Below are 24,178 nucleotides of genomic sequence, written 5' to 3'. Positions count from 1 at the left end.
TACATCGTGTTAAAATCACAGTAAATTTGCAAGAAACACAAAGAAATTCATAAAAAGCAAACAAAATGATTATCAATGATTTGATTTGGCTGAAAGGGACGCTCACTTTCGACGCGTTGGATTGATTTACTTTGAAGCGCCAACTCGGAAGTGCACTTTAACGCATTATGAGAGTCTTGACTTGGTGATAACTTGTCGCTCCAGTGCGTGTGCGCTCACAAGGTGCACGGCAAGTGACGCACGCTCACCTGAGGAGCTCATCACACGTCAGTTGACAGGAAAATGTCTACTTTGAAAGTTTGGCGAGCGCGGTGAACTTTGCCGAGATGCCCGCTACCAGCTGGACGCGAAGCGGCTCCTATGGAATATAGTCCGGTTGTGCACGGTCTCCATGTTGTGCCAGCAGCACCCCACGTGAAGAACAAACTGTTCGTCTTTTGCATCATGTTGTCCCTGTGGGTCTACATGATCTACTGCTGCTTGGGCTACAGCTCGGCCGTGCCCGGGTTCGGGTACGAGCGCGGGGGAGCGGCGGCGGCGGCGGCAGGCGCCTCCTCGGCGCGCCCGTCCCGGGACCTGCTGGACAACGAGGCGGACGAGTATGAGGAAGGCGACGTGAACGCGGCGTCGGCTTTCCTCAACGAGTCGGAGAGTCAAAAGTTGCCGCAGGCCATCATCATCGGAGTCAAGAAAGGAGGCACGCGCGCCCTGCTCGAGTTCCTGCGCCTGCATCCGGACGTGCGCGCGGCGGGCGCGGAGCCGCACTTCTTCGACCGCAACTACCACAGGGGCCTCGACTGGTACAGGTGAGCGAGCTCGGATCACTTTCTCAAAAAGATCCGAAAAGTTCATGCTTCTCAGCTTCACGTGAGTCAAACGTTGTGGACTGATCATTTTTCCTCTTTTTCTTAAAAAAAAAAAAAGTTAGCTCGACATACGTACTCATATGCGACTAATGTGTTCAAATCAAGCAAATCCAAAGGACCTTTTAAAACTTAAAATCAGTCACATTCATTGTTCCCCACTGTTTGTGCAGCTCCGCATCTATCTATCTATCTATCTATCTATCTATCTATCTATCTATCTATCTATCTATCTATCTATCTATCTATCTATCTATCTATCTATCTATCTATCTATCTATCTATCTAAAGTCGTATAAAATATACATATATACATTATATTTATTATAGTATGATATTCTATTGATGATACAGTATCGATTTTTGGTATCTATGGTAACGATTCATGGTGATGCTTTATAGTTAATATCTATCCATGGAATTGTTTTATGGTATCTCTCTGTTGATTTATAATATCTGTAGAGTATCAATTTTGCAGTATTGACTTTTGGTATCCACAGTGAAATCGTTCATTGTGTCTCTATAGCTATGATGCTTCATGGTTAGTTTCTATCTATGGAACTTGATTTATAGTATTTATAGTAATGATTTATACTAACGATACTGCTAATTTCTAATATCTGTGTATTTTCAATTTGTGATATCTATCATAAATATCTATCATACTGCTACTCATAATACATTTCGTTACCTGTATTTATCCATGTGTAATGACAATAAAGTTGAATCTAATCTAATACTGATTTTTGCTATTATACAATCAATTCATAATATTGGTGTGGTAGAAATTTTTGGTATCTATTTTACCATCTCTTTAGTGTCTATTGTACTGATTTTTTCCATCCATCCATCCATCCATCTCTATCTATCTATCTGAAAAAGTGTGGCATTGAATTTGCGATCCTCTTTCCGATCCTATTTTGTCAAGCGTTGGCACAAAATAAAAACATCTGGAGCAAAATTATTTTTATTGCGTACAAGATCCTGACATAATAAAAGGAAATAACTCCAACACACCATCATTTTTAGTGTAGCTCTACCTTGCTATCTGTCCATCCGTACATCTATGTGTAGTATCTCATCGAAGTATCTTTCTATCCATGGATAAATCTCTCCATCCACGAGTCGCGCATTGGATGCTGACGAGTGAAGGGGCTTTTGGTGATGAGTCAAATGATGCCATTAGCTACTGCCTTCAGCAGGATGTGGTTGGAAGGTAGACTACTTTGTAGTTGTGTAAGCGAGCTTACGCAAGCCCCCGCCAAAATGTCTCTGTTCTCTATCGGGATTGTTTGCAAAGTGATAGCGTTCTTATTTGCCGGACCTTCGCGTGTTCCTGGAACATTTGCACAGCGAAGCCGTCTAATCAATCCGCCTTGATAAGCTATCATTCAACAAAATGCTTGCATGATTATGATTATTGAGAATAGTGGGGCTGCAGTTGAGATTTGCGACTGGGCAAAGCACATCATGTTGTCATCCCGCGGCAGCCCTGAGTATAATTCAAGCAGATTAATCCTTCGCTTCTATTGATCCGTTGTCAGCCATTTGTTTTCATCTTGGAGCCCGGGCAGACATGAGAAATCAGATCAGGGATCAAGCTGCTCTGCTTTTAACTCGCTGGTACTAGATGCAAACATTTGCTTTTAACACGATTATCGTCCCAGAAATATGTCACAAACTTTTACTTATCTTTTGCCCTAAAAATACACTAATTGGAAAAATTCAGACGGCAGCGTAGAAGGTGCAAAGTGAGAGCGCAGGGATTACGAGGCTCTCAAGACATTTTGGGGATTATCTGTCTTTGGGGGGGGGTCTACAGTATTTTGTCAATTTTTTTTGTCAACCGAGCGCTGAGAACTGGTGACATTATTGGGTCCTTGCTTGTGCTTTTTCCTTACAAATCCTTGAAATCTCAAATTCAAATTTGAGCTCATTCAGTGCCATTGACGACTGTATAAGTCAAAGATCCCTTGGCTGGCAATGAGTTAAAAATACATATTTTTTATATATTTACAATAATTTTGAAGGCATGCTACACTCATTTTAATTTCCTATTATCATCAAAACAACAAATGTATTGTTCATTTTGGATGAAACTTGATTATTGGAACTTTCCACTACTGATACACTATCCATATCAGAGCCTAGAGTCCTTTCCGATCTAATTATCAGCAGGAATAATACATGTTTATTTTTCAGCCTGAAGTGTTTGAAAAGACTTGACCAAGAGATTGTACTCAAAGAAAACCCAAAATTAAAATTTACATGCTCAACACTTCTGGAAAACGATATGGACTAAGACCCGCTCATTCATTTTTGTCCTCTGTTGTGTCCATTTTGTCTCAGCAAGACAGCTAATTTTATTGCATTCCATACAAACACATGATATACCATTGCAAAGGGCAGGTTGTCATCTACTGGGGACACAAGGACTTGGTTGGGTAGATCCAATGAGTCAAACGACAAATACAAATGAAATGCAAATGTCCACTACAGTGGACGCAATTGAAGTTCAGATTGAGGGTAGACCAATAAAATTCTATATGTTTTTATCACATTGATATCAGATATTAACATTGAATTGCGATATTCCTACTAGCAATGTATTCATACGTTTTTTTTCTTCCTTTTTCCCAGGCAAGTACAAGTACTCACTTTTGAGTATCAGCTGAGTGCCAATCATTGATAATGCAAATGATCTCGTGCAATTGTGGTCAATTTTACCCTGGTAGTGTTCAAAAACAAAAAAACTTATTCTCAAATGTAATATGTTTGAGAATAACATCACAGTCCTGTTGCAACATTTTGTAAGACAAGGCACGGTGATTTTTTCAATTCAAAATCTGAACACTAGGGGGCAGTAAAAGGTATAAAAGGAGTAATTATAACAAATAAAAGACAAAGATAAATACCATGATACCTCTGAGTGTGGGTGTCCCGATCTCGATATTTAGATTGGATATCAGTCCAATATCAGCCCCCCCAAACAATACTATTGGCCTATATCTGTCTGGATCCGAAATATCTGAAAATAGCACACATATACAAACAATCCGTTCTAGCTCTATTACTGTTGCTGACTATTGTTTTTTTATTTGAATGGTATTCTAAGATTTTACACCTAAATACAAAACACAATGCACCTCGTTCCTGCTGATATCGTATCAGTTCAATATTGGTATTGGACAATGATACAGTACCTTTATCATATCCAAAGTAAAAAGGTTGCATGGGGACAAACCTACCTTTGATGGTTTTCCACAAAATAAAATGAGTAAAACAAGAAGGCTGTTTCTGGATAATAAATACCACAGGTTGGAAAAAAATAAAACCATAAAAGGACAGCTGAAATACTACTCTATCACACCTTCATATAATTCGAATCACAGCAGTGCGAAGCTCAAGAGTAAGCCTCAACTTGTTATCATTAGCGTTTTTAACTTGAAGTATCGGAACATTTATTTTGGCAAGTCCGAATACAATGAGAGAAGAACAGCAAGAAAAAATGAACAAATAGAAAAACGCGTGCAAAAGTAGCGTAGGTACAATCCTCCTGTATAAAACTGAATTTTGTCATAGAGACTTTAGGAGAAAAAAAAGGGACTCATCCTGAGAGACAAATGAATGTGTCCAATCAGATGCAACTTCCCCCAGCATGCGCGCGTGGGAAGGTGCTGATTAGCTGGTTTCACTTCAGCATCCACGGACAAGGAAGTGGCGGCGGTCAGTTGGGTGGGCCCATTTACGGGACGCCACGGCGACACGCACGCTTCGTCCCCCGAAATCCGTGGGAACCATTTCCTCCTCTCCCTTTCATGCCGTTAACTATTTCTCCGCAGCAAATCAAGCTCTTCTCCCCGTGATGTGACTTAATTGCTCAAATCATGTTTTACCCCTGGAGGATGCACACATAGAACAATGGGCGGCCTTGGTCTTAATTCACCGAGGATGGGCTAATCCTCCGCTGAGCCCCTGGAGGCAAGCTCAGTGGCAGGCAGTGGCAGATAGAGGGCAGTAAATTACGGGGCAGCCTTTAGAAAAGCGCGACGGCATTAAGGAGCTCATTGAAAGGGGACTCCAGCGGACCCCTGAGGTCTGCATTAACCCCGAAGACAATTAGTGTGAAACGTGTTTTGGCTGCCTTCACTTTGTATGCAAATGGGCTCAGGAGGGTGAAAGTGCCCTTTGACGACAATCGGCAGGGGGCCGCCACAATGGGGGCATTCAATGGCAATAGGCCCAAGAAAAGACGTTTCCAAGCTTCGGAGGAGTTTTGACTCTCGGCGATATCTTGCGGGAGCCAGCTTCATCCAGGGACTTACTGAAATTCCCCAAATATAGGACGCACCTGTGTGTAGGACGCACCCTTAATTTTAGCGTCAAATTCAAGTAACTTCTATGTTACTTTGTATAGGATGCACAGAGAGTTCGGCGACAATGTCAAAACTATAGCGAAACAGAATAAATCTCATCTTTGTAGATTTTTCCTATCTGTAAGTTATATATTTGTTGCGGGTAAAGTGTGTCTCAGATTTCCCAGATTATGAGCAGCCAGTGAACGCCACTCCAACGTAATGTTGAATGCGCTTGAAGCAGTTATTTTTGTTTTATCTCGCCACTCAGCTTGTGTTTGTTTTGCCATAAATACCCAAAGATGCACGCCATATGCGTTAACCCAAGTTTATGATTGTGTGTATATGCCAAAAAAAACACATTTAATACATGAGTCAAATGGAATACCTTTCTATGTTTTCTAACCGATGGACACACCTTGCCACTCTTAATTGAATCAGATGGACACATCATAATCTTTACAAGATCCTTTTAGTAATATTCCTGCGTGTGAACAAGGATGGTCTGGGACGTTGGTTCGGGTTGCTCACTTCTTTTATTGAAAATAATGCCTTAACAACCGCAGCTAACACAAGCTGATGTTAGCTGCAACAGACACTGGTTGCTAACAGCCAACTGACTTCCGCACTCTAGCTCGTCCCATTACGGTAATTATTGTAAGTAAAAATGTGGACAATGTTTGCCTGTGCGTCAAAACTCTGCTTGGTGTTGTATTAAAAAAAAAATAGAATGTTCAAATTAACATTTATATGACGCACACATACTCTTGGCCTTCATTTTTTTGATAAAAAATGTCTTATATTTGGAGAATTATGGTATACAGTATATAAATGAACAGTCAGAGGGCAGCCATCTTGTGTTGTCACTTTTACTGACAATTTGCTCGTTTTTTTTTCCCCAACTGTTATCAGTGCTTGTTTAATGCTAGGAATGTCATGTGAGGAGGAGATTTAAGGACCCATAAGATGAACTGTAGAAGTGGTATGAAAATAAATGATTATTTTACAAATATTTAATGATCAAACTGATCGACACCTAATTTGAAAATTTAATAATCGTTTGGTTCCATAGACAGTGACAGGAATAGTACATTGTTCTTTTCAAATGAAGAGCAAATTAATTGAAACATGAAGCTATTTATGTTAAAGTGTCATTGTCACTCCTTTGCAAAATGTTGTATGACTTAATTTTGTCAAGTTTTATATGAATGTGCACTGTTATTAGTGACACCACTTTTCAGCAGGTGAGCCAACGAGCTGCTGAAAAAAATTACACATAAGAGATACCACAACAAATGTAGTTCCATAGTTTACGTAATCAAAGACAGAAACAGATGGCACAGCACTGTTTCACATCTTTTTTTGTATTTCATTTCTGAAAAAAGATCAAGAACCACAGATGGAGACGAATATTTGATTAGCACTGCATGATATACATTATAGGAAAAAAATCATTGACATTTTTACCGATTAAGTGTGCATGGAACACTTCCACATTTATTTGCGCAACCATGTGCCATATATTGTGGCATTTTTCTTCAAGAAATCAATGTATACAGAATTAGTGAGCGGCAACATAAAATGGCTGAAATTAATGTGAAAACACTGTGAAGTCAGTGAATTAAAGCTAGCAAGCAGCACCGTAATATAGCTGAAAGTAATGTAAACAAACACGCCATGAAGAAGTCAGCGTTTTCAAGTTAGCGACTGGGAAAATAAGATAGCTGGAATAAACTTGAAAATTTACACAGTGAAGTCAGTGTATTCAAGTGAGCAAGTGGCAATGTAATATGGCTGAAAGTAACGTGAGCAAACACACCGTGAAGTAGGTGTATTCAAATTAGCAAGTGGCAGCGTAAAACAGCAAAAAAAAAAAAAATGTAAACAAACACGCTGGGAAGAAGTTAGTGTCCTCTAGTCAGCTAATGGCAACGTAAGATGGTTGAGTGTAATGCGAAAACGCAGTGAAAAAATCAATTCACTCAACTGTGGCAGCATAAGATGGCTGAAAGCCATGTGATAGTGCTGCAAAGAAATCAAAAGTATTCAAGTTGGCGAGTGGCAACTTAATGTGAAAATGCTGTGAAAAAATCAATGCACTCATCAATATATTCACGAGTGGCCACGTACATGGCCGCCAGTGCCCTAACTCCACTACTATGACTAAGCAATATTTTTTAGCCCATTCTTTCCACACATGTGGGTTCAACCCAGTCCTTTCAAAATTGCATCTGTTTTCACACGCTTTGCACCTGAGCAAGCTCTCCACACGATCCTGGTCTGCATTTCGAATGAATGCGTTTCACACTTTTCCTCGGAAACACATCCGCAAGCATTACAGGCATTAAAATCAGACCCGGCCCCGTCATAATTTCTCAGAACTGATAACGCGCACCTCCTGGTTTTCATCCGGCTACAAGAAGCCTCCGGGTTTTTGCCCTGAAGCAATTTGTCAAAGCCTCGCTGCTTTCTCGGGGCGCTTCACTCAACTCCATCCCCCCCAGAGTTGTTCCCCACTTCCTCATGGCTTCCTTTTGTAGTATCTTCAGAGAGAACGCGCGGCTTCCTGCGGCTGGCGCTCTCCGTCTCCCCGCTTGGAGACTCCCTGACAGCAAGTCGGAACCAACTTGAGAGAGCAACAATCTGCCGCAGCCATCTTTTGTTTGCTTGCTTTGATGCTGTTGTTTGCTTTCGCTCGCGCTCCCAGCCCGGCGTGCGACTAAGCAACTGCACTCACTACACTGTGAGAAGGCTGGATTCTTAGCGTCACCGAAAGAGGTGCTCAAACTTCATAGTTTAGATCTAAAGACAAAGGAAATTGTGTGGATTGTTAGCTTTCAACAGGAAATATCTGGTTAACGTGTCCCAGCAAGACAGCAAAGTTGATTCCATCCCATCCAGACTCTAGACATCATCGGAAAGATGTCCTCAACTGAGCACACTAGGAGTTAGTAGGGTGGGACCAATGATACAGACCGAAAACAAATGTCCACAATAGTGCAGTGGACACAAAAGAATGGGCTGGGTTCCAGGTTGACACAGTGCTAATATCAAAGATCTTGGATATGGACAATATAATATACAGGTTGTTTTTTTTTTTTTGGGGGGGGGGGGGGGGGGGTATATGCTCATAACGCAATATTGACATCAGATATTCATAACAATCAAAATTACAAAGTATTTGGCCCAAGGGAAGCATATAAATAAAGGGTCAAAGAATTGAGCCTTGAGGCACTCCACATCTTGGCCGTTTGATCCAAACAATCGAGTAAGTATTGTAAAATAAAATCTTGATTGTTTTCAATCATTCTGGACGATTACGATATTAATGGAAGAAATAAATCTAACAAACATTTAACGGTTTGAATGATAAAAAAATATATTCAGTGGAAAATATTCAGACAAAAATAAAGAATACTGATTTAAAATCATTTTTAACGGAATTATCATGCATAGCTTCTGCATAATTTGTCCATTTATTCCACCATTTTTAGCAGTACAAAGTTCATTTTTCTCTAATCAATTTAAGAACTGAATAATTTTTCACGTACTAATAATCCCTTCAAAAACACACTTTTGTACTTGCTGTTAACTGAAATTGAGATCACCTGTGATCAAGGCTTGAGTCATAACCAATCATGGCTCATCTGTTGGTCATGTGACCTTGGTCGTTACCTGAGCTTTCAATGTATACCATGCCGTTTTCAGTAGACAGCTAGTGAAAAGGTCTGTTTTTAAAAGTACAAATTATTTGTGAAACATAATTTAGCTATCAAATTAACTGATTCAATCCCAAAGACGTAATTTTGCATTTTGCATTGACATTCAATCCCAGGTAATACTTTTTTTTCAAATATTTTTAAGCCTTAAGTTAAAGTGTCTAAAAGTGGCTATAAAAGCTGATTTTGGACAAAATATATATTTTTATTGCTAAAAGTAATTAAATTAGTGGACTATCCCTTTAAATGCCAAAATTAACAAGTTGGTATGTATTGTAAATGTGTCTAGAAAACCACCCAGCCAGCATTATGACCCTTACAAAATCTTTGATTGAGCTCATTTTAAAAGCTTAGAATTTTAAAACGACAACTAAATCATACTAAATCTATTTATTTGTTTTTTTTGTCTGCAAATGTGATGATTGTCTTTCACGGAATGATCTCAACTTTCACCTTTTCGTGGGAAAATGTTCAAGTACTTGACTTACAAAAAAATAATAGCCGATTCTGTTTTCCGAATGTTTGAATCCTTGACATATTATTGATGCTATCTCACTGAGCTCATGGTGAACTACTTGACTCAAAATAAAACACATTTAGTGTTCTTTGGAGTTTGATTGCATATTGGCAGTCGAATCGAAACGTCAGAGTAGGTTGAAGCCACACTATAGCATCTTTCACGCGGATTCCACAGATTGTGGCATCAGAGCCGTAACAAGAAGACTCACTACCTTTGCCTTTGAAGCTGAGTAGACACATACCCACAATCAGGTGGAATCATTTTTCAAAGAAGAATAAAACCCCGGAAGCTAGTTGAAGCCTGCGGGCTCACATTCAAAGCGGGAAAGTGTTGTACACACATCTCGATAATCGGACCAAATTTGAGCGTATTAAAACCTCTTGCCATCAAAGTCACAACAGGCAGATCTGATGCCTCTGAAAGATTAAGCAGAGTGAATATCTTGTGGCGCGGGGACATTTTATAGTAATGGGAAAATGAAGCTTCATGAAGCACTTGTAATTTGTTTTTTTTTTTTACTCCTCTGGAGCAGGGGCTCTCAAACCATTTGGAGTCAGGGACCCGTTTTAGAAGGCAAGTTTTCCAAATTGCACGCCTCCTTATCACAAACTGGGTCAATTTTCCAATTATTTAGTCAAACACGGCATTATAAAAGAAAATGCTGCTTTAGCTTTGTTGGCATTTTGACAAAAATTCTTACATTTTAAAAAATATATTAATCTGGTTGCATTGATTGCTTTTTATTGAAGAGTCATGAATATCTTCACAATTTAATATAAATTTAAATGAAATGAACACACATCTATATATTTTTTGATTAATAACCCAATGTTTTTTTCTTCGTAGGTGCTCCAATGGCTTCTATCTAGGTAGTCAGACAGTGAACAGCTAATGAGTGTAACTCTTCTTTCATTTAGTTGTGTCAGTAGTATTTATATTGTACAAGTAAAACTGTAAAGAAAAGAAAATACACGAAACATAACTCAGGTAAGTCCCATATGCAAAAATTTTATATTTTACTAAATTAAGATACATGCGTGTATTAAATCAATTGTGTAACTAAATTGCAAATAATATTGCTTTGAATACAAAATTTTAATTAGATGCAAACGAGTATGATTATCAATGGAAGACATTTGCATATGCTAAAATTTACCAAAAGGAAATAGGTAGCACAAACCAAAATGCTGACGAGCTAAAGACATGGAAGGCAACGCTAAACAACATGCTGAAGATAAAAACTAACATTAGCTAGCATGTTATCTACAGCCACAAACTGGACCAACAAACGACTCATCCGGGCTAATTTACATCAATGGCAACATTCAAACGAAGAAAACACAACTCACAGACAGTCGTGGGCCAGATCTCGCAAAGAGAAGGAACAGCGCTTGTTGGAACACCACCTTCGCCACCACGAAATGCATTATCAACAGCAGCCAGAGGTGGCGCCAAAATCCAAAGACTAAGCCAAACAAGACACAAATCTGTAACTGTTAAACTAAATCAGTTCCAAAACACCCAAATGACTTCACGGACCCCCACTTTGAGAACCACTGCTTTAGATGGTTTAACTACTGCAATAGTAATATATTAGCTTTCCATTGCACCTTCAAACCAAGAGTGACAAGTGCTTGACGAAGCTTCATTTATCCATCTACTTTTTTAACCTGCTCAACATTCACGATAGAACAAATCTGATAAGATAACGGACAATTAATTCCCTTGAAACTTTTTTTATTTATTTATTTTTCATGAAAGTCTCAGCATTTATGTACCTTTTTAGCCTTATTTCTAACTAGGGATGGTCAAGTACCGATTAACAGCCAATTCTTTGAACCAAGATCGCCATCTAGAGGAGTCCAAAAATAATGGAAGATAACATAACAGAAATAAACACGCCTCTTAATTCCCGATTTTCTACAGAGTCTCAACTTTCTTTCTTGCTTCATGTAAACACTTTCTCTCGCCAGCATGTGCTGCCAAAAAGCTGCTACAGTACCGTACCGTACCGTACCGTGTATAAGGGGCTTACATTGGCCTGTAATGATTCTATTATCGTTCGCATATGCGGGCCCATCCTGGTGATAATTGTCTGGGGCACAATGTGGCACTAATGCATGGCTGACACTTTGGGTTCTTACTACTTAAGCTGTGAATAATAATGGAGGCCGCGCTCTATTTTTACTGCCGTGGGAAGATCCCGTACGTCAAGTCATGTGTCGATGGTTCCTCGTCACTGTGATATGACGGATGGCCTCACAGGACCATTTGATTGGAGTCTGGAACTTGTCTTGTTGAGATTATTTCAAGTGGCCGCATACCAACAACTTCATATGTTTTTCAAAGGGGAGACGTAACCCTTCACAACACTTGAAAAAGTAGATTAGAACCCATCGACCTGTGTTGGGAATGTCACTTTAATGAAGTCGTTATGGTCATCTTTTGGTGAAAAAAGGCAATTGGTAATTAACCCTCCTGTTCATTTGTGGGTCAAAATGACCCATTTTTGGGAAATGTTTTTTTATTGATTGATTTTTCTTCAATAAAGAGGCAAATCCGGGGTTAAAATGATCCGGGAATATTATCATTATTTCTGAGGGCATCAAAAGATATGATAGTTATTCGTAAATAAATGTATACATTTGTGACCTCTTCCTATGCAATTCTAATATTTACTCATTCACTCCCAAAGATTTATTTTTATGTCCAGATATTCAACCAAATATTTTTTAATTAATTTATTTTTTCTTTCCAAGCATTTGGATAAAGGAGGTTCCAAAAAGTTACCCATTTAATCGTAAATGTATATTTTTAAGATATGTAAGAGTCTAAACATTCAATCTTTAATACGTATTTATACTTTTCTCATTTTTTTTTTCGTGTTTGGCCAAAGGAGGGGATAATAATGGCTGGGATAAAATGAACTAAGTACCAAAATAAATAATTTCCTTTGTATAAATAATTTCGAAAGTAATTGATGACCTAAATAAATATTATGTTAATGAATTATTTCAGGTTCTAAATTAATTAATTACTTTTGGAATGGATTAATTTTGTCACAGCCATTTTTAGACCCACTTAAATACAAATATTTGAAGATTTTTTTTTTTACCTGGTACCTGGGATTGAATGTCTGGACTTTATAAAAATACGTCTTTGGCATTGAATGAGTTAATTTGGCTGCATCATGTTAAAATTGTTCAATATTACCGTAATAAATTACCTCACATACTAAAGTAATGGATTACTTTTGGACTTAATTCATTTCATGACAGCCATTTTTAGACCCACGTATACCCAAATAGTTGAAAAAAAAAAAAATTCAATAATTACCTGGAATTGAATGTGTGGACTCTTATAAACGTAAAAATATCATTGGAATTAAAGGAGGTAATTTGAATGCATAATATTAAACATACAATAACGATACTATTAATCGTAGTCATAAATGGAACAAAAAAAGGAGACTTACCTTACACCGTCAGTTTAAACAACATTATTAGTAGCATTAGCATTAGCATTAGATAAAATTCTTGCTTTTGGTTGGGATAGACTGTCAAAAAAAAAATACACAGATAATGTCACTTGCCACTTGAAGTGCAATTTGAGTACAGGCCGCTACTGGTGGCATCATGAGACACAAGTGGTACCTTTGAACCCGCCCTTGTGATAGCGCTGAAAGCAAACAAAGGCTTTCCAAACACAGGGGCTTGCTTTAATGGACGCACCTGACTGCAGGCTAGACTAAACAGCCGCAGCTCATAACAAAGCCGCTCCTCGCTCTGCGTCACTCTACGAACATCACCCTCAATACACCTCTTCTTAACTGCTGTTATCTGCCAGACCTTCAAGGATCCTCAGGACCGTTAAGAGCGCGCAGGATGTTTATGTGTAAGCGTCTGCATAGTTTGACTATTCGTATAGCACATAAAAGCAAAGGTAGCAGTAACTTTTAATGTGGAGCATAGTTCTTCCTTAATGGACCTAAACAACCCATTCGGATGGGTTGTTTTGAACTTTGTGAAGTTAAACAGAATAGGACACTCAGTGGTCTGACCGTTAAGTACACCTGCAGTTTTCACAAACACTCTTGTGTGTTGATTTACAAATGGGGGAGCGTGAGATTTAAACAGGCTTTATCCAGGAATCTGAATTTTTTTTTTAACCCTTGTGCAATAGTTTGACCATATTCGAGTAATTTTGTTCCACATCATTATTGCAGTATTTTAGCCAAGCGATGGCATACTCCTGGTAGTGCGATAACTAATTGGCTGGACAGGAACAGTAAATTTTTATTTTCAAATTAAGAGCAAATTAATCAGAGCTCGGTATGGGCTAATAACTGTTTTGATGTTTTACCATGTTGTTAAAAGGTCTGTGATGTCCTAGGATGGTGGGGAGTTGTAGATCCAAATGCAGGGAGACTGGAGCCAAAGCACACTCAAAAAATTGTGATTTAATATGAAAAAAAGAACTAAAATCATGGATAAGGAGCGGTTCAAAAAGGCAAAAGTAAGTGCTCATGTTTTATCAGAAAACAAAAATTTCTACTCATGCTAGTCCAACGAACTTGCTTGGTGTATAATTTGAAGGGTTAAAAATGACAACAATCGAAGTTGTTTTGAAAATAATTTTTTCTTTTTAAAGTCTAGTGTAACCTCACAGTGGACCTTCGTGCAAACTTGGTGCCATTCTCCAATAATAGGACTAATGAAAATGTATCACTAGTGCTTGCAGAGTTGACTCAACTAGCTGCCTCTATAAAAAATAAAACGGGAATTGCTTTTTTTTAACTTCTTGGTACAGGTGACACTGCAAGTGACTTGCTAAGAACAATTAATAAACAAAGAGGTATGTTAATGCATTTATTTCAAGGGGAAAAAAAAGATTCCATGATACTGTGACACAGTCAGAATCTAATATCAGCCAATGCCTGCTCAAAACATACCATATTTTCCGGACTATTCGCAGCACCGGTATATAAGCCGCAGCAGCAAAATATGAGCAAAAAAAAAAAAAAAAAAAGTCACTTATAAGCCGCACTGGACTAGAAGCCGCAGGTAATAACATCAGATCTTTATGCAAAAAGATGGTATGAAGTTTATACTTTTTATTTTAGTCATTTAATTATTTTTTTTGTAATTGTCTGCCAACATCTTCTCTTTAACAGACTGAACATGCCAGCATGTTTAGTCCCAACATATTTATAGAAATTGAATGGATGGATATTTTCAACACTAACAAAATACTGTGAGTTAAATAGCTGTTAAATATCAGTGTGTGTATATATATATATATATATATATATATATATATATATATGTATTTTTTTTTTAACCCTTTATAAACACAGCCATTGATTCACATTTTTTCAGTTCTATTTCATAGTTGTTCCATAAATTGACACCGCGAACAGATACACACATTTGCTTGCTGGTAGTTTGCAAAGAAAAAAAAAACCATGAACACAGATAAGCTGCACTGGACTATAAACCGCAGGGCTCAAACCATGAGGAAAAAGTCGCAGCTTATAGTCCAAAAAATACGGCAATACAAAACCATTGCACAAATGACAAATGCATTTTGAAAAATGACATCCGTGTGCTTTTGTTAATCTTTTAGGGCGGTCCACGCACAATAAGAGATGAATGATAATTGCACTAAGGCTGTTTGTGCTTTTCACACTCGGCTTGATTAACCATGACAACGAGCGCCTCAGGCTCTCGGGGAGGGAAACAAATGCAAAAAGTGTGGAAGACATCAAGGTCTTAAGAGACTGAGGGAAAGAAGTGGCAGGTGGCACAGGTGCGATGTGTTCCCCACACGGGGCGACGATGCTTATTTCTTTCCACCGTCACTTCAAAAGTTTCCAAACATTGGCTTTTGCTCTATTATGGGTAATATTAAAAAATGTTGCGTTAGAAGCCGAGAGGCTGACCCTGCTCCAGCGTGTCCCAACACATAAATGACAGTAATCACTTTAATGACACGACTCCATTCCTTTCCCGCTTGATCGCTAGTTTACTCTCAAAAACCTTTGAGTACTACAATTAAAGTCATTTAGGTCTGATGTAAGCCTTCAGAAATCTGGCACGATGGATTCTTGTAAACACATCGTGTGCTGATTTAAAAGCAGGAACATATTTGGGGTGAAGTGCTTTTCCACTGATGGATCGAAAGATAACAGAGAATAAATTCGCATAATGCTGTGCTTTCCAATCATATTTTGCACTAGGAAAGATGTACCCCACCATTCCATTTTTATCGATGAAAATTGTAAAAGTATACCTCGAACTGTATCCTTTTTGACACTCTGACAAAAGGAGAAAAAATATATAAATCACTTCTTTCTATACAGGTTAAGGGTTAGTCTCATCCACCCTTCCTTTTTCTAGAGCCACTTATCCTCACAAGGGTCACAGGCTTGCTGGTGCCTATCCCAGCGGGCTTCTGGCAGTAGGCGGGGGACACCCTGAACTGGTTGCCAGCCAATTACAGGGAACACAGAAACAAACAACCATTCATGCACCCAATCACATCTAAGGACAATTTGGTATGTCCAAGGAGGAAGTCGGAGTGCTCGCAGAGAACCCACGCGGGCTCGGGGAGAACATGCAAACTCCACGCACGATGGTCAGAGCCAGTTGGATTCGAACTCAGACCGCGTTATTTACTGCACCACCGAGCCGCAGGGGTTAGTCTCAATCAGTATGGGGTTTTTTTCACTTTTTTTTTTTTTTGCTAAGTCTCAATCAGTAAAAATGAAAACGACCAAGCACGACAACAGCCTGAAAAAAATGCAATATAAATCATCTTTCAACAACTGTTAACTACTTTTTACAGCATTTATACAGATTACAGGTTACTCTCAATCTGAAAAAATGACCAAGTTAATCAAATTGCTTGAAATATGAAAAAAAAACAATATTAATCATCGTTCAACAACTGTTAACTACATTTTTACAGTGTTTATACAGGTTACAGGTTTGTCTAAATCAAGGGAAAAAATAACCTTCAAAGAGCCTTAAAAAGAAAGAGAGCAATGCAAATCAACTTTCAACAACTGTTCACTACATTTTACAGCATTTATGCAGGTTCCAGGTTAGTCTAAATCAGAAAAAAAGACCATATATATTAAAATGTCAAAGTATTTGAAATAAGAAAAAAAGCATTATTAATCAACTTTCTGGACTTCTGGAACAAATTAATTTCATATGTAGAGGTGCCACTGTACTTGGTTTCAACTAAGTGCAACTCAAAATCCCGTGAGTTGAGTTGTTTGGGTCATAAATTTCTGACAAGGCAACCTCCCAGTTTTCGTCTTCAAGGGGGATTACCCCCTTCTCTGACTTGAGCCATTATCCAGTCAGGCCTGCAGTTAACAGGCTACATTATGATCAAGTCGAGGCATCCGGGGTCAAAACGCCACTAAACGCCTCTGAGGTTTTGCCTGCACGGATTCCAGCAATCTTAACAAATCTTCACACGGAATTACAGAGAAATACGAGATGAAAAAAAAAGGGCAGGCGAGTGACATTAAGAAGCGTAATGCCGCCTATTCAGGGCTTTTGTGTGCGGTAATGAAGGTGCACGCTATTTCAATGTGAGATCTGAAAGATGATTGAGCTTTCACGGTAGATTAAATGTAGGAGACGAAAATCAACGTGTCTCCCTTTAGGCTTGGTATTTCCAAACTGGCAGGCCAGTCCTTGTCAGGAACACTTTAGCACTCCGTTAATGCCGGACACCCTGTCTACATTTGTCTTCTTGTTGGCGGCCATTTTAAGCCTCAGCTTCCGAATTTGAACCCTGTCCAGGTTCAATAGGGTGATAGTTTTTCCAAAAAAAGAGTTAAGTCTGACAGCTGTTTTTAATAGGGGTGGCCCAATCCGGTAGTGACATTGTCTTTTGATCCGACATCAGCCAAAAAAACAGTTTTGGATTATATCAGTCTAAATCCAAAATCTGCAATATTTGCACTTATGTACAAGCAGTCCATTGCAGACACTGTTCTTTGTGTAGACCAAATATGGGAAATAAATTACAGTGAATTTCGTGCTTTAAGCCGATACTTTTTTCTCTCACTTTGAACCCTGTGTCTTATAGTCCAGTCCAGGTATTTTTTCATTTTATTTTATTTTTTATCCAGACATTCGGAGGTAATCTTACTGGTGAGGGGATAAGAAGGGGGAGACAGAAGAAGACTCTATCAAGTATTGATTTATTTTGAGTTTGAATTGCTATTTTACTCGCCACCAGGGGAAACTCTCTAATAATAAACGCAATCAGGTGTGTTACAATTGTATTAGTACAGTATTCTAACAATCGGAGTGTGTCAATGTTATGTTGAAAATATGTTGGTGCTTCTATTGTTTCTAAATAATGTTATTGTAACCAGGCACTTTGAAAAAAAAGTTTTAAATGACAAGAAAAATTGAAACTATGTACCACCTATGTGCAAAAATACCTATAGCTACAACCTACTGTTTATAGTCCAGTGCGGCTTTTATATGACAAAGATGTATTTTCTGTTAAATTTTTTTGGTGAGGCATACTCTGGCTCTGAAAAAGTTACAGTTTCTAAGTAATGTCTAAGTAATTATCTGTGGATCATCTGTTTGTTCATATGTTGATTGATCAATAACTTTGAAGAAAAACTGCAACTACATTTCTTATGATTCAGTTACCGGTTTTGTCCATAATGTCAGGAAAAAAAAAAGACAAAACATGTTGATTGTATTTCAAAGCAAAAGCAATTTACATGAAAAAAAGTGCTAGGATAATCATTTTGAGAAAAAAATATTTATTTGATATAATTGATTAATCGTAGATTACTCTTTGCACCTATAAAACTGTTGAATTTGAAAAGCCTAAAATAAAATAGGTCATACAACGTTGTGTTTGTGGTTGCAGGGTTTATATAAAGTTAGCTGTTAAGCGCTTCAATGCAAGCTTTCTGTTTTTGTTATTATAGTATAGTATAATATATTATAATACTGGGAGCTGCACACATATCTCACAGCACTGTCTCAATTGTGACTGCAAAAACACAGCAGTATATGAGTCCATCCTATATGAGCGATATGAGTTCTATGTAGCTAATACAGTGACTAAGATGTGGGAAAAAAATATATATTCTTGGAAAAAAAAACAATTTTGGTATCAGCCTTCCACTTTATAATAAGCATAAAATTCTAAACAAACGGTCGATGACACACACTTAATGATCTTGCTGTCTTTTGCAGGGAATTGATGCCAAAGTCCTCCGAGGGTCAGCTGACCATGGAGAAGACGCCCAGCTACTACATCACCAAGGAGGTCCCCGCTCGCATCTACAGCATGTCCAAAGACACCAAGCTGATCGTGGTGGTCCGAGACCCGGTCACTCGAGCCATCTCGGACTATACGCAGACCCGCTCCAAGAAGCCAGACATCCCATCCTTCGAAAGCCTGACCTTCAAGAACACGTCGACGGGCGTGATCGACACGGCGTGGAGCGCCGTTCAGATCGGCATGTACGCCAAGCACCTGGAGCGATGGCTTCGGTACTTCCCCATGGAGCAGCTACTGTTCGTCAGCGGCGAGCGGCTCATTAGCGACCCTGCCGGCGAGGTGGCGCGGGTCCAGGACTTTCTGGGCCTCAGGAGGGTGGTCACCGAGAAGCATTTCCACTTTAACCCGGCCAAGGGCTTCCCTTGCCTCAAGAGACCGGAGGGCAACAGCAAACCCCACTGCCTGGGCAAAACTAAAGGCAGAACCCATCCCAATATTGACCCGGACGTGGTGCAGAGACTACGAGAGTTCTACAAGCCCTTTAATAGGAGATTTTACCAGATGACCGGCCATGACTTTGGTTGGGACTGAGTGCGCGTGTTCCTGTACGACTGTACTTGTGAGAACCGCTTTGACATAGTGGGGACGTTTTAGAGAAGTGAGGACATTTAGGCCGGTCAAAACTTATTCAGGCCCTTTTTGAGGGTCAAGACTTGATTTTAGAGTATAGGTTTGAATTGGGTTAGGGTTGAGATTAGGGTAAGGTTTAGGGTTAGGCAAATGACGGTTCCGCTGAGGGTTAAGGGATAAGAAATGCATGATGTCAAAGGATGTCCTCTCACAAGTAGAGCCGTACAAACATGTGTGTGTTTTGATAGAAGTGTATCGTCCAAAGCTTGTAGAGTATATTTGCCAGATATGTACAGAGTTCAGAAATCTATTTTATCATAATTTATTGCTATGAGATGATATTGCTAAGCTGTGTAACCAGGTTTACACTTGATCAGGGATTCCCACATTCTAATGTGTGCACCCCTGTGGGTGGCTGGCTGGTCTAATTTTTTCAGGTAAAAAAAAGAAAAAGGACTAATGATGGGGTGTGTTTTCAAAAATGCTAGTTGCTCGTCAATTTAACCAGCACCTACTTTGCGATAGATAAATTACACAATTACTTATAAGCCCTGAACGCCTGAATTTCTATCCAATAACTAACCAAATTATGGGGTGTTTTTTTTATTTTTTTATTTTTTTTTTGCTGGAAAACAATGTCAAATTAGGTATGATACAAATTAGCGACAACACGCTACAGTTATCAAAAAAAAAAAAAAAAACACCCGTTCACATCTCAGGTTCGGAGATTCTTGTGGTTGATGTTAGAGCTGTTTTTTTTTTGGGGGGGGGGAGTTAAAACTTACAGGAGCTTTTCTACTCCCTCATGTTAGCAACAAGTAGTTTGCAGTCCAAAATTGGAGGCATTTCTCAAGTCAATCTTAGCGTTTCAAAATAAGAACGTAGTGTTTTATTCCAACTGAAATCTGACGAGACTAACACTTGCAAAATAATTTTTAGTTATGCGTACAGAAACAGTAGAAGAATACAGACGCTATTTTTGGATCATTTTGGAGTGGAAGGGATTTTTATGTGAATTTGCGACATTGGTCAAAGGGTTAAATGGGTAATTTAATGATTAATTTCCATAAAATGAGTGCTACATTGCACATTCATTATCTTCAAACATGTCAAATGTGTTTAAAAACAAGTCTCTGAGTTCACTTTTAAGATCTTTTAACTTTTGTGCAGTATTTTGTCTAATGCTTTGATTTTTGCATCACGGGCATTTCACATCAAAGGAAAAACATTGAAAGGCAAGAGTGAGCTGAAATTTCACCCAAATGCTGCATCATGTCCAATTTCACGACCACTTAGTTGTTACGATACCAGGAGTGTGCCATCCCTTAGCTCAGGAGAGGGGAGGGGGGCGAGCTTGCTGTGCACTTCACAGTAGATCTGGAAAAAAAAAAGAGCATTGCTGAGAACTTTCACTTTTCTGGGATGTGACAGAGCCAATATTTTCACCGACAGCACCTTTATTCTTTGCGGCAATACTCGCCTGTCAAAAAATAAAAGTTTCAATGTCGCAATCGAGTGGCCGAGACCATGCTAAATATCGTGCTGACAATGCTGCGCGATCGTTAGCTTAGCACAGTAACTACGGTTCAACAGCTGTTAAGTGAAGTAAACGCTGCACATACCAGTTGTCCCAAGTTCTCGCTTCCTCCTTTCGACAAACCAGGTGAGGGCTCTTGCTTGGCTCTGTTTCGTATTGAAAGCTCAGCTGGCTGTGTTGGATCGCTCCCGGTAACAGCAAAGCGGCCGCCATGATTCATTCCTGCCCCCTGCGTGAGCCGTTGACTGTTCCCGAAGTTGATTGGCTGTGGCGACTCGAAACGTGGAAAAAGTAAATAAAAAATAACTTCACTCAAAAGGCGCTTCTCGTGACCGCGCGCGGCCATTTGCGTCGCTCCATTCGAGTCCATCACGTCGCCCGACGTGCATTCGCGCTCAGTCACGCGAACTCCATTGACTACAATCCAAAACGCGCCGCTTGTTCGCCTCATTCGCGTTCGGTACACGCGTACCATTAAACTAAAACATCTCCAAAACATTATTTCCGGTGCAGCCCACGCGGCCCGGTACCAGTTGATCCATGGACCGGTAACGGTCCGCCGACCGGGGGTTGGGGACCACTGCCTTAGCTAAAATATTGCAAACAGGACGTGGAGAAAATGGCATTTCACGTCAAAGCATTGAACGGCACCAGGGAGCTGAAATTGCACCCAGATGGTGTTTCAAAATGCCACGAACATTTAGTTATCACACTACCAGGAGTGTGCCATCAATTGGCTAAAATACTGCCAGAATGTTATGGAAGAAAATGACACAAAAATGGTCAAAATACTGCAAAAAGGATTGTTATTGTGATTTATTTATTTTTTTTGTAATTAAAGAGTTGTGAGAGAGGTTTTTTTGATGGGGTTGGTGACGCCAAGTTTGCTAAAGGCTGCTCTAGATTGACCAAACAACTTTATTCCTCAAAGCACAAAAGTCGTTACGGGTATTTCCAGCTGAGTTTCATTCTTCATTTTTAAGTTTTGTGTCATTTTTCTTTCTTGTTCTTATCTTACCGGCTGCTTTTGGCCTCACCTCAACTTGCCTGCGCTCCAACTAGTAATATCCCCTTAACATTTGTTTGACCCTCAGCGGACTCACTCAGTAAGGTCGATGCGGGCCTCCGCTGATCCAGTGTCACTCGACTGGCTCGATCAATACGGTAATAGCTCCTCAACACGTCAATTAGACCCGACGGATGGCGCTGCCGCCATCGCTGGAGAGCTGCAATAAAACACAGATCCATTAATGCTCGTCAGGTTATGGCTGACCTTTACGCCCAATTCAATTTTATATCATAATTTCATATTTCCTCCGCAAACGTCTGGCTTCTATAATATTTCTCTCAAAGATTGCAGGCTGCTTCCAGTAGTCACATTATGGGATGATTTTAGCTGTTTTACAAAGATCTGCCAATTTGGAAGCCAAGATTATGCTTAAACTTGTCAAGCTGCACCCGAAGGGCTCTAATGTATGGAAGAGGATTATGGACCAGAGGGGGGAAAAAAAGGCAGGATTTTCATTTTCATCTCAGAATTCTGACATTATTCTGAGAACTGAGGCTTTAAAGTAGAATTCTGCATTCTTATTTAAGTCAGACTTTAAAGACAGACTTTTGAGAATAAAATCAGAATCCCAACTTTAAAGTGAGAATTCTGACTTCAAATTCAGAATAAAGTGATCGTTCTATTTCAAAATGAGTTCTGACATGAGAATTCTGACTTTATTTTTACTGAATGTATATTAAAGTGAGCGGAATTTTTATTTTAAAGTGAAACTCCTCAACTTAAAATTAACTCTAAAGTGAGAATTTGATATAACTTGAGATGTTTTTTATTTCTCATTTTGAAGATTTTTTAAAATAAAGGGAGATTTTTTTTTTGCCTTAAAGATAAAATTCTGACTTTAAAGTCAGAATAAAATGAGGATTCTGACTTTAAAGTGAAAATCCTACCTTAAACAACTCTGAGAATTTTGACTTCAATCAGCCTGACTTAAACCATAAACTTAAAAATCTGCCTTAAAAGTAAGAATTCTGACTTCAATGTTCTGTTTTTGTTCTCACTAATTAATAAGTCACTAAGTCATGAAAGTAAGCAGAAATTTTTTTAGAATTCGACCTTGAATGAGAATTCTGAGAATAGTCAGAATTTTATAGTCAGAATTAAGTGAGAAATCTGACTCAAAAGTGAACAGTCGGACTAAGTCAATTCTGTTATCTAAGTTTAAGGTTGGAATTATCATGAGAATAAACTCAGAATTCTCACTGTAAAGTCAGATCTTATCATCAGAATTTAACTTAAAAGTGAAAATTGTGACTTTAAATTCAGGATTCAGAACATTCCTGAGTTTAAGGTTAAATTCAGGTGTGAGGCTTTAAAATCTGAATCGAGATAAAATTGAGAACCTTTTTTTTTTTCACTGACCATAATGTTTTTTTTCACCTGTGATGTTCGTGATACTTAAGTTGATGGCGAGTCCACTACACACATTAGCCTGACAAGGAAGGAAACATCCATTTGTTGAGTTTTATTCAACACATGTAAACATTTGACCCAAAAACGCCAATCCCTGTTGTCGCAGCGGCACAAATTTGCTATACGCATTGTTTGAACACTGAAATGAAGCAGGTTAAATGCTGTCATTTTTATGAAGTAATAAATATGTTTCACAAAATGTGTCCCAATTGCACTCTGGTCTCTGTTTGAAACTTTCAAATGAGTCCTAATCAACTTCATCTCCCTCGTCGTCTTCACCACCGCTGTGTGTAATTGAACGTCTTGCACATTAGAGAGCTAACGAGCTAATTAGCGCTGTGCTGTTAGCTGCTTTTAGCAGGCGACCGCTGCTACCGCTTTTGATGTGACCCTTACACACTAAAAGTGGCAAGCGCCTCAGAAAGTGTGCTCGCTGTTCCACAAGTGACATACATTGAAGCCTCCAAAGATGAGCATCTTAGAAAGGGCTAAATATAGAATATTTGTGGGACATAGCGATATGTGCTAGCAATTGGAATTACCAAGTAGCGCTAATGCTAAGAATGCATTGGGAGATAATACCTCGCTACATCAATCTATTTGCATCGTTTATTGTCACCTGTGTTGGTGTTTGTATGTTTTGTTTGACTTTTATTGTCCAAATAGGGGAATGAATATTAATGGTTCGACATAATGGTGTTTAAAAAAAAAAATCATAAATGGCTAAGTTTTCAAAAGAATAGGGGTAAAATGTCAATACGTAGGGCAATACTTAATAAATTAAAACATAATCACACAT

The 24,178-nt window shown here is 38.9% G+C and overlaps 1 protein-coding gene across 1 annotated transcript; it reads left to right on the top strand.

The window, feature by feature from the left end:
* The first annotated feature begins 229 nt into the window (after window positions 1-229).
* Window positions 230-23,582, top strand: LOC148410260 (heparan sulfate glucosamine 3-O-sulfotransferase 3B1-like). Its single transcript, XM_088437158.1, has 2 exons — window positions 230-806; window positions 18,706-23,582. Exons 1-2 carry the CDS (start codon window positions 361-363, stop codon window positions 19,322-19,324), a joined length of 1,065 nt encoding a protein of 354 aa, XP_088293284.1. The 5' UTR covers window positions 230-360; the 3' UTR covers window positions 19,325-23,582.
* Window positions 23,583-24,178: the final 596 nt, after the last annotated feature.

The sequence above is a fragment of the Hippichthys cyanospilos genome, chromosome 16 (assembly GCF_059441005.1).
Source record: "Hippichthys cyanospilos isolate Australia breed blue-spotted pipefish chromosome 16, RoL_Hcya_1.0, whole genome shotgun sequence".
In the NCBI taxonomy this organism is placed as follows: Eukaryota; Metazoa; Chordata; class Actinopteri; order Syngnathiformes; family Syngnathidae; genus Hippichthys; species Hippichthys cyanospilos.
Note: the sequence above shows the minus strand (reverse complement) of the source record. Positions and strands in the feature narration are given on the sequence as shown.